This window comes from Pristis pectinata, chromosome 6 (assembly GCF_009764475.1).
Source record: "Pristis pectinata isolate sPriPec2 chromosome 6, sPriPec2.1.pri, whole genome shotgun sequence".
Classification (NCBI taxonomy): domain Eukaryota; kingdom Metazoa; phylum Chordata; class Chondrichthyes; order Rhinopristiformes; family Pristidae; genus Pristis; species Pristis pectinata.
The window spans coordinates 58168774-58181028 of record NC_067410.1 but is presented as its reverse complement, the minus strand read 5'-3'; the positions used below and the strand labels follow the sequence as shown (position 1 = coordinate 58181028).

General features: G+C 44.0%; 1 protein-coding gene across 1 annotated transcript in view; it reads left to right on the top strand.

Annotated features, from left to right (window-relative positions):
• LOC127571386 (anoctamin-7-like) overlaps nt 1-12255 on the top strand; it is a 93144-nt gene that overhangs the window by 80021 nt on the left and 868 nt on the right. The window contains 2 exon segments of the mRNA XM_052017699.1: nt 1188-1278; nt 5857-5976. Coding sequence (XP_051873659.1) covers nt 1188-1278; nt 5857-5976 — 211 coding nt within the window.

The following is a 12255-nucleotide window of genomic DNA, read 5'->3' as shown; positions in this document are numbered from 1 at the left end:
ACAGAAAATAATCAAAACACCTGCTGGAATTTTGTCCAGTTTAATATCTAGAGGACTGGAGTATGAGGGGACTGAAGTTATGCTACAGCTGTACAAGTTTCTGGTTAGATATACCTGGAGTACCTTGCCGGTTCTGGGCAGCACAGTTTGGAAAGATATTGACCTTGAGGAAAGGTGGGTTAGAATGATACCAGGAGTGGCATATAAGGAAAGGCTCTGCAAACGAAAGCCATATTCCATGGAATTTAGGAAGTTTTGTGTAAAAACTTACAGAAATTACAGAAAACCAATAGGGTTAAAGAGCAAGAAACATTTTTTGTTGGCCGTGGGCTTGAAAATTAAAACCCGGCTTTACTGGAAAGGTTAGGAAACATTTCTATATGCTGAGAGCAGTGGGAATTTGGAACCCATCCCTAACTGATGCTTGGTCAAGAGTTGATTTAAATTCTCAGAGATTTTTTGAGAACCAAAAGTGTTAAGAAGTATACAGTTGGTGGCACCCTGCTTCCAGCTTAAATTTCTGAGACTTCTGGACCATTTCTGAGGCAAGTGGGACCTGCATAAATCAGACAGGTAACATCTTGCTGAGATGCTGCCCATCTTATTTACACAGGTCCCACCTGTCTCAGAGATGGTCTGGAACATCAGTGTGGGGGAGTTTGCAGGGGCTGTTGGGAAGCGTTTAAATAACTTAGCATGGGGTTGTGAACCATTATAGGGCACTCAGGAAGCAGAAGAACAAAGCAGGATGGACCCAGAGCTTGGTCCACAGCCTTCTATGCCGAGGTGATTCAAGGGCTCATCCAGACACTTCTTAAATGGTGTCAGTGACCCAGCTTCACCCACTTTCTCAGGCAGTGCATTCCAGGTATGCACCACTCTAGGTGAAGATGAGAGTCCTACTGGTGAACTAATGTGCATGTATTTCTGGATGGAATTTTTGGTTAAAGGAGTAAATGTGAAATTTCTGGAGTTTTTAATTTCATTTTTTTAATCAATTCATCATCCAAGAAATAACTCCAGGTGGGATTTTATAAAGGCCCCTATTCATGAGATTGGGTCCAAGGAATGTGCACAATTTACACCCTTGTCTAAGAACATATGAAACACAGGAATGATGTAGTTTATTTATTACCTAAAGTAAGTGGCCATCTATATGTAAATGTATGTTGTTCACTGATTTGTAGGTACAGGGAGTTCAGGGATACCAGTGGCCACTTGACCCTAACGTATTGGAACCTGATGGCTATTCGTTTTGGCTTTGTCATTGTTTTTGAGGTGAGTCACATGATATGGGACACTATCAGCCTCCAGGTACAAGGTACAGAGCATCAGTCTGATGTTGTCCAAGCCCTGTGTGAAGATTCACATTCAAGAAATGACTACCTCTTTATGTATCAAAAGTCATCATATTCAGCCTAAGGTCATTTTCCTGAGTTCAGAATAGAGGCGATGGAATACAGAGAGGATTTGCATTGTGTCACATTTTGCCAATAATACTGGAGCAAGTCTAACAGAACACACATTTCCTTCCCCTCCATCTCACTGGGGCATGAGCAACACTCAATGTAAGGATGCCAAGCCTCCAGAGTTGTCCTGTAATCTTCATTTTCCTGGACATCAGTACAAACAATCTCAGAGGCAAGTTATTAGTATGAGAGAACTCTTTTCATTTTGTTTGAAATCCTTTTATTATTTACAAAAATATTGACAAAATGGAAAAGGCTGTTTGATTGGGTAGGATTATAAGGGTCATGAAGACATAGTTTGTCTAACCAGAGTTGGCAGCTATCACTTAGGGTCACCTGTGGAATTTGATGAAATTGAAAGATACTCTAATATGCTAATTAACAATGTAATTAAATGATTTTACATCACTTGGCCCAAACTAACTTCCAGATAAAGTTCCTGCAACTCTCCCATCCATGAGATCCAGGCCCTTGAATGCAGGATTATTACAGTGTGCAGTCCCAGTGCGGACTAGCTAATTGGTGAGTAACATTGTCCTCTAATGATCCACATAGTAATCATCAAAACGCAACCAAGAAGTAAATCAGAGCATTCTAGCTACCCTCTGCATGAGTATGGGAGATGTCTCTTTGCTTTACAGTGATGGTTTACCTGTACTACATCAACGCACTCTGTACTAAGCCAATGTAACTGCACTGTGTAATGAATTGACCTGTACGATCGGTATGCAAGACAAGTTTGTCACTGTACCTCGGTACAAGTGACAATAATAAACCAATACCAATAAGGAACAAAGTCAGGCAATTCAGCTCCCCAAGCCTTTCTCACCTTGGCTGAGCTGTATCTTAGTTCCATTTACACAACTTCACTCCCTCTCTTTCCAAATCCAATAACTAAAATCTGTTGATCTCACTCTCAAAACTTTCAATTGACCCCAAGAATTCCCCAAGAATCATCTGTTGGTGTTGGTGTTGGTTCTGGTTCCAGATATATAATACCCACTGCTGACAGGGCTAGCTCTAATGCTAAAACAGTAACCTTCATAAAATACTACAGCATATCCTTTTTGCAATAAGAAATTAAAATTTCATAGAAATTGCAGCAAACCAATAGATCACACAAGAAGTACACTAATCTCATTTACACAGCCTGTTCCCAGACCTCTTCCCCTTTTTTTTTCAAGTCACTCACCCAAACACATCCAACCTGATCTTCCCAGTAATATTCCTGATCCAATCACTCCAGTGAGGAAAATTCCCATCCAGTCATCTCCATGAGCAGCATTTTCAACCCAATCATCCCAGTGAGTGACTTCCACAACCCAATCTTCCCAGTAACATTCCTGACCAAATCATCCCAGTGAGGGACATTCCCAATCCAATCATCCCTGTATGCCTGTCCCTATCATCCCAATAAGTGACACTCTTGACCCAGGTCCTCCAGTTTCCTCCCACATCCCAAACATCAACCCGCATAAATGTGAACAGATACACTTCTGGAGATCGAATTCGAAGGCAGAATACAAGGTTAATAGCAGGACTCTTAGCAGTGTGGAGGAACAGAGGGATCTTGGGGTCCACGTCCACAGATCCCTCAAGGTTGCCAAGCAGGTCGATAGGGTTGTTAAGAAGGGGTATGGAGTGTTGGCCTTCATTAGTTGGGGTATTAAGTTCAAGAGCCTCTGGGCATTTAGAGAAGCATAGGTTGATTACACACAGTCAGCATGGCTTTGTGGGGGGGCAGGTTGTGCCTCACGAGCCTGATTGAATTCTTTGAGGATGGGACAAAGAGGTGACGTTGCAGCTCTATAGAACTCTGGTCAGACCACACTTGTGTTCAGTTCTGGTCACCTCATTATAGGAAGGATGTGGAAGCTTTAGAGAGGGTACAGAGGAGATTTACCAGGATGCTGCCTGGATTGGAGAGCATGTCTTGTGAGGATAGGTTGAGTGAGCTAGGACTTTTCTCTTTGGAGAGGAGGAGGATGAGAGGTGACTTGATAGAGGTGTACAAGATGATAAGAGGCATAGATCAAGTGGACGGTCAGAGATTTTTCCCAGGGCGACAATGGCTAACACAAGGGGACATAGTTTTAAGGTGATTGGAGGAAGGTATAAGGGGGATGTCAGGGATACGTTTTTTTTACACAGAGCGGTGGGTACGTGGAACGCACTGCCGGCAGAGGTTGTGGGGGCAGATACATTAGGGACATTTAAGAGACTCTTAGATAGACGCATGAATGATAGAAAAATAGGGGGCTATGTGGGAGGGAAGGGTTGGATAAATCTTAGAGCAGGATAAAATGTCGGCCCAAGATCGTGGGCCAAAGGACCTGTACTGTGCTGTAGTGTTCTATGTTTATATGCTGGTAGGTTAATTGCCTACTGTAAATTGGCCCTAATGTAGGTAAGTGGCAAACGGATCAAAGGGGAGTTGACAGACATGTGAGTGAGAGAGAGAGTGAGAGAGTGAGAGAGTGAGAGAGTGAGAGAGTGAGAGAGTGAGAGAGTGAGAGAGTGAGAGAGTGAGAGAGTGAGAGAGAGTGAGAGAGAGTGAGAGAGAGTGAGAGAGTGAGAGAGTGAGAGAGTGAGAGAGTGAGAGAGAGAGAGAGAGAGAGAGAGGGGGAGAGAGGGGGAGAGAGGGGGAGAGAGGGGGAGAGAGAGAGAGAGGGGGAGAGAGGGGGAGAGAGAGTTATGGGGGACAGGGGGATAAGGAGAGGGTAATGCAACTGATGGGATTGCTCTGCAGAAGCTGGCGTGGACCTGGTGGGCTGAGTTGACCTCTTTCCGTGTTAGAGTAAGTAAGACCCAATCAGAATCAAGTTTATTATCACTCACTTGTATGTCATGAAATTTGTTGCTTTGCAGCAGCAGTACAATACAAAGACACAACATTACTATAAATTACAAAAATAAATAGTTAAAAAAAAGGAATAACGAGGTAGTGATCATGGGTTCATGGACTGTTCAGAAATCTGATGGTGGAGGGGAAGAAGCTGATCCTAAAATCATTCCAGCAATCAGTATTCCCATCCCAATCAACCCAATGAGGAAAACTCCTGACCTGTTTGCTGCAGTAACATTCCTATTCCAGCCATCCCAATGAACTATACTCCCACCCAATTATCCCAGTAACAATCCCAACCCGATCATCCTAATGAGTGACATTCCCAATCCAATCATATTAGTAGTATTCGTTAACCCAGTGAGAGAAACTCACAATTCATTCATTCCAAGTAGGCTGCAATCCCAACCCAATTATCCCAGTAACCTTCCCAACCTCATTCCAGTAACATGTCTGACCCAATCATCTAAAACAACCACCATTCCCAACCTAATCACCCCTGTACCTAAGGGGTCACCCATGAAGGCAGAAAAAAGGGAAATTTATTTTCTGTCAGAGAGTTGTGAGTCTTTGGAACCCTCTTCCTCGAGGGCAGTGGTCTTTGAATATTTGTAAGACAGGTAGATAGATTCTTGATGATAAAGTGGGTGAAAGATTACCGCAGATGGAAATACAATATTGACACCAGCCATAATCTTATTAAATGACTTCAGGGGCTGAGTGGCCAATTACTCCTGATTTGTATGTTCATATATTTTTTAATGATATATGTATATATTGGAGTTCCCACAATAATTTTGCATCAGCTGACACATATATATAATATATTGTGGGAAACTGGAACTTAACACGCAGAATTAAAAGCAGTCTGGAAAACACCTTTTTATCAAAGAGGTTAATTAGAATTTGAAAATCAGTGCAGTTAACTCTCGAAGCAGAACTCGTGCGTCTTTACAGACAGGAATTAGATAATAGCTTGAAGGTGAGGAATGTTAAATGATGTAGAGAATGAAGAGTGCTGGATAGATAATCTGTGGAGAGAGGCAGCACAGAAGTTTTGGGAGTGTGTATGAATGTTTGATTGATATTGGAAGAATGCATTGTGTGCGGGAGTGAAGCCGTGCAGGGAATCTGCCATTGCTCTTGTAAGTTAAAAGAATGTCGGTTTGAACCTCGGTGCATGTGTTAGGCCTGTAGAATTTGAATTGGAATTGGTTTATTATTGTCGCATGCACTGAGATACAGTGAAAAGCATTTGTCTGAGTGCCATCCATACAGATCATGTCATAGATAAGTACATTGAGGTCACAAAGGAAAACAATGCAGAATATAGTGTTACAGTTACAGAGAAAGTGCAGTGCGGGTAGACAAATAAAGTGAAGGGCCACGGCAAGGTAGATAGTGGGGTGTGCTGTATGACTGTTGGTGCCACTTACTGGCACAGAGAGCACAATTAATGCTTCAACAACACCTAGATCTTTTGGCTGCTACACAAAGATACTGCTCTTTATTTTGACTCCCTCATCCCTGTCTTTCCTACAGCATGTCGTGTTCTTCATTGCACGAATGATCGACTTGCTTGTCCCAGATGTGCCTGAATCGGTAGAAATAAAGATGAAGAGGGAACAGTACATGGCAAAGCAAGCCCTGGCTGAGAACCAGGTAATTCTATCAAGGAACCAGTGTACCATGGAGGAGCAAAAAACAAACTGCTAGAACTCAATGGGTCAGGCAGCACGTGTGGATGCAAAAAGCATGTGGTGACGTTTTGGGTCAAGATCCTCTATCAGGACTGAGAGTGTAGAGGGGAAACATCCAGTCCATAGAGGTGAGGAGGAGGGGTGAGGCAGGGGCTGGCAGGTGACAGGTGGACAGATGAGGGAGGGGGATGTGATGGGCAGATGGAGCCAGCTGGGGAAGGGGAATGGGGTGCCGTTCTTCTTGTCTGTGTTTGGCCTTTCAGTGGTAGAGGAGAAGGCTGAGGACAGACAAATCGGTAGGGGAAGGGGAATTGAAATGAAATACCACTGGAAGCTCAAGGTGGACACTGCTCTGCAAAACAGTCTACGCTTGGTCTCGCTGATGTCGAGGGGGCCACATCGCAAACACCAAGTGCAATAGATGGGGTTTGGAGGAGGCGCACGTGAATCTCTGCCTCACCTGAGAGGGCTGTTTAGGTCCTTGGACAGTGATGAGGGAGAAGGTGTACGAACAGGTTTTGCATCTCTTATGGTTGCAGGGAACAGTGAGGGGTGGGTGGGAGGAGTTTAAGAAACACCTAAAGAGTACTTGAATCACCAAGACAGAAGGCTATAGATGTAAGGGGAGTAAATGGGATTCGTGTAAATGAGTACAACATGTGGCATGGACATGGTGGGCCGAAGGGCCTATTTCTGTGCTGTACAACTCGATGAACCCAACCAAATATGGGACCAGGCAGAGCCACATGTGGAACTCCAGTGCACTCCCATTGAATGACATCTCCAAATCAAAACCACTCTCCAGTCATTAAAGGACTTCAATACAGTTCAGCTAAGGATATCACTGCATAGAACCTCACTGACGGGTTTCCTGTTGATGTTACAATACGAAGCTGTAAGGTAGCCAGTGAATCCTGGCTCGAATTACATCACGTCCTAATGGACCCCCTGCTGGATTACAACTTCACCAATGTTACATCCCACTGACTGGACAATAACTCTGCCTGATCCCAGAAATTTCCTGAATTAATTCCAATGGGAATGAACAGGTGAACATCACTGACTATAGGAAATGTAGATCTGCTCTAGTTATTCTTTCAAGTCCAATAGCATCAGCTTCTCCTGTAAGCATGCGTGACACATAATCAGGGCTTTCTGCTGAACTGGCCAAAATTCGACTCAAACCGACTGTGAATGGAACAAAAAGATCACAATTTCACACATTCCTCTCTGAACGTTTCTCCCACTTTCCAGTAGGTGGTGTCATTGAGCAAAACATGGTCATTTTTAAACCAACGGAATAACTTATTCTGTATCTACGTCAGTGAGTCCCTGTTTAAAGAGAGAGAGAGAGAGCTCCCTGATTAAAGGGGGAGCCAGGTGTAAGCTTCATACTTAGAGGGAGATACAGATCTCCCCACTTTAGAGGGAGGGACCCATCTCCCTGCTTAGAGGGGAAGTTCCCTGATAAATGATGGGGAGAAATGGAGAGAATTCCTGCTTAAAAAGAAGAGGATGAGAGGGAGAGCTCCCACCTTAAGCAAGAGAAAAAGGAAGCTTCCAGCTGAAACAGAAGGGAGAGCTCCCTGCTCTTACCAATGGGTTTTCTGGACCCAAAATATATTCTTCTCTCCCACTTTAAATGGAGCTCGCCTTTTAAGCTGGGAGCTCTCCCTCTCTTATGTTTGCAATGAAGTTGAATCTTTATTCACAGCTATCCTTTTAACTAAAAAAATAACTAAACATGCTGGACGTGGGATGAAAATATCTGATGCGTATATAGTTTCTATAAGAGCCATTGACAAGAATGTTAAGCAGGGAGCTCTCCCTCACACCCTCTTCCTTTAACAGGAACTGAGCAGGACTCTCCCCCTCTTTCCTTTTCCTTTGATCTGGAAGCTCTCAAACAGGGAGCACTCCCTTTTTAAAGGGAGAGTTCTCCCTCTCTCCTCCTCTAACCTAGGAGTTCCCCCTCTCCCACTTTAAACAGGGAGCTCACCCTCTTCCCTGTTTTGCTCTGTCACTCTCTAAACAGGAAGCTTACCCTTGTGTTTATTCCTCTCTCCCTCTTTAGTCTGGGACTCCTCCCTTCCTCATGTAGAAGCCAGGATCCCTCCTGTCTCACTCAAGCCTGTCTCGCCATTCAATATGATAATGGCTGATCCACCCCAAGCCTTTAGCTCCTCTGGGCCAGCTCCCCATGGCCTTCAATTCCTCAATCTTTCAAAAGAAATTATCCAGTGCTTTAAGTACCTCCAGTGCTTCAGCCTCCACACCCCTCCAGAGCAGAGTGCTCCAGAGATTGACTATCCTTTGGGTGGCAGAATGACACACTTAGTAGAACTCCTGCCTCACATCTCCAGCGACCCAGGTTCAGTCCAAAGTCTGCACATTCTCCCTGTGACACGTGGGTTTCCCCCAGGTGCTCCGGTTTCCTCCCACTTTCCAAAGACAAGTGGCTTGGTAGGTTATTTGGCTGCTGTAAATTGCATGGTGGTGGAATTGTTGAGAATGTGGGGAGAATAGGTTATAGGGAAGGCTAATGAGGAAAAGGATTGCTTTGTGAGCTGGCATGGACTAGATGGGCTGAATGGCCTCCTATGTCATAAAGGAATATAGAACTGTATGTAATATATGGAAGAAATTCATCCACAACTCTTTTAAGTAACTACCCCTTTATCTATCTCCACTCATTCAAGACTCTCCCATTAGTGGAAACATTTCAACATCTATCCTGTCATGTCCCTTTCAGGTGATACATGTTTCAATAATATCACCCTGCATTCTTCTAAGCTCTGAAGAATATAGGTCTAACTTTTTTTAGTCATTTGTGATAGGGTAACCTTCTTATCCCAGGAACTAGCCCAGTGAATCTCTCAGTATATCCTTTCTTAAATATTTCTTTGAAGCTAAGGGCTCTCCCTCTCCCCCTTGTGTTTAAACAGGGAGCTCTGCCTCTCTCCTTGTGTTTAAGCTGGGAGTACTCCCTCTGTCCTTCATGTTTAAGCTAGGAACTTTCCTTCTCACCCTTATGTTTAACTCAGGAGTTCTTCCTCTCTCCTCTAAACATGGCACTCTCCCTCTTTGAACAAGGTCCTCTTCCTTGCTTTCCCCCTTTAAACAAGGAGTTCTCTCTCTCTCCCTCATATTTAATCTGGAGTTCAACCCCTCTCCCTCACCACATCTGTGCAGACTCCATTTTTCCTCAGTTGGACAAAAAGTGCGGGGCTTACATCCAATCTCCATGTATCTTTGTGTCCAAGGGCAGTGAATTTGATAACAAAATAGCTTCAACCCTTGGGGTCAAGTTACTTCTGCTTGGTCATCCTGTACTCCTTGAGGTTTCATCATCTGACATCTGCACATTTTTTTCTTCCCTCTTTTTTTTAAGTAACTAACAAATAGGAGTCAAATAATTTGATTTTTTATTTGTGATTTTTCTTTCTCCTGCATTGCATAAAGCATTTCTTAAGGAGATTAATAAATTCCTGGAGCCTGCAGCATACTCTCAGGGGGCTGGTAACTCTAAGGAGCAAATTCCTGCAGTTAGTATTTGCCTGGCTTGCAGGGTGGAACTATTCCAACAAATCCACACCGGATTGACCAGAACAAATCCCCATTGCCCTTAATGCGCCTTGCAATAGCACCGACTCCAGAGGTGGTTCTAACCCATTCCAGCCCCACTATTCCTCGCAGGTCTCTGCCTTCCTCTGATTCTAGCCTCTCCAAATTTAATTCTGCCACTTCTGGTATCCATACCTTCATTATAGCTTGGGAATTCCTTTCCAAAACGTCACCACCTCTTTCTCTCTCCTCATTTAAGGTAGTCCTTAAAACTACCTCTTGGTATCTTCTTAGTAAAGAAGCAAAATACTACAGATGCTTGAAATCTAAAAGAAAAACACATATTGCTGGTCAGGTATCAGAGTTAACATCATCAACAGAGTTAATATTTTAGGTAGACAAGATTTCTGTTTTTTCTTTTCTGCCTGGCGTCAACTTTTGTTTGGTGGCTCTCCTGTATACTACCTTGGGTATGTTTTGGGTTGAATGCATGGATCAGAATCAGTGTTAGTTGACAGCTGAGTTTCCCTTAAAGTGTTGTCACAACTACTTGCTGCTGCTGTGTATGTGATCTTCTGTCAGTGTTTGTACACTCCTAGCCTTTGGCTGAAAAGCCTACTCACAAGGTATTGAGAGTATCTGACCCATGGCTGGGACATGATTGTTAGAGCCAGTGGGACTGCACCCAACAACTTGGGGTCTCAATCCTCCAAAGTCCATTGCAGTTTACGCTTAGGATGCAAAATACTCATTTAAGAGGCTGTGCACTGCAGCAGTCTTGTTACAGCAGAGGCAACTAGAAGGACTTGCAACCTACATACATCTCCCACACCTCTGTGTGAGATGTCATCTCAGTGTGCATTATGACACAGGAAGGAACATCGGCACAATAAGATGGAAACAGAGGGGAGGGGCACTGTTACAAAGCGGAAGGTGTGGTTGAAGAACTTCAAAAAATGGAGAAAAGTGTGGGAAGGCAGAGGGAAGCTGGGCAGCGGCAGAATGGGAGCAGGGTTGTGGGGATTGGCAGAAAAGAAGGTGAGTGTCATTTCACTTGTAGGTGACTCACTGGCTGCAAAGTCAGGGCCAAGATTTCATTTCTGATTTTGAATTTTGAAGACTTAGCCATGTCCAATAGGGCAAAAACAGGTTGGAGACAATTGCTGAGGGAGCAGGAACAAAGGGGGCAACCTAGTTATGAGCTAGATTAGTCAGAGTCATAGACCAATAAAGCACAGAAACAGGGCCTTTTGCCCAATTCATCCATGCTGACCAAGATCCCATATAAGCTAGTCCCATTTGCCCGCCTTTGGCCCATAACCCTCCAAACCCTTCCTATCCAGATGGGGTACCTGGAAGTTGGGGAGGTACTGCGACCAATCAGAAAAGACTGCAATGCAGCTGACTTCCCTCCTGGACAGGCAAAGGTCCATGAACCAGCTCAAACACAAGAAAAAGGGTTGAAAGGAAGAAGATGTGAAGGCGTAGCCAGAACTATGTCCACTTGTCGAGAACATCTCAGTGGGAAACAATTTGTCCAGAGAGCAGTTGAATGAGCTTGTGGTCTAGTGATTGCAGGGAGTAGCGGAGGTAGCTATAACATGATGAAGAGTCATACAGCACAGAAGCAGGCCCTTCGGCCCAACTCATCCATGCCAACAAAGATGCCTGTTTAAGCTAGTCCTGTTTTCACATCTTTAGCCCATATCTCTCAACCTTTCCTATCCATGTATCTGTTCAAATGTCTTTTAAATGTAATCGTACCTGCCTTTGCCTGGCAACTCATTCCATGTACTCACCATTCTCTGTGTGAGGATGTTGCCCTTCAGGTTCCTATTAAATCTCTCCCTTCTCACCTTGAACCTATGCTCTCTAGTTTTTGATTCCCTTTCCCTGGGAAAAAGACTGTGTGCATCCACCCTATCTATGCCCCTCATGATTTTATACACCTCTATGAGGTCACCCCTCAGTCTCCTACACTCCAAGGAATGAAGTCAAAGGTTCTTATCCAATTAAATACTCTGCATTGTATCCTGCAATAAAATCAGAAAAACATATCATGGATTAAGTAGACTCCAGAGGTAAAAACAAATTAAAAAGTATTTAACATTAACTTCATCTACCTTAATTCCTAGTGTAAGCTTGCTTGTGAGAGGGGGTGGTGGTGCTAAAATGCTAGATAGTTAATTGAACAAGGAGGAGGAGGAAGAAGATGGGGCTGGGGCACTGACATAGGTGTGTTGGTGCTGGCAATGTTGAGAGTGCTAGAGGCCATTCAACCTTCATTATGGATTTGCTCAGGGAGGACTGCAAAGCAGCACTTTTTCTTTGCCGTGGTAGATAGCCTGTAAGCATGACAGACCATCTTGGAGGATCTTGCTGAACCTGGTGCCTGGCAGTACATCTTCTCCCCAGGCCCCTGCCGTTCATTATGAAAGTCCTACCTGGATTTGACTTTCCAAAATGCAACACCTCGCACTTATCTGAATTGAACTCCATTTGTCCTTCCTCGGCCCACTTACTCAGCTGATCAAGATTCCCCTGTAATTTCTGATGGCCTTCTTTGTTGTCCACTATACCACCTATTTTAGTGTCATCTGCATACTTACTAACCATGCCTTGTATGTTCTTATCCAAATCATTGATATAGATGACAAACAACAATGGGCCCAGCACC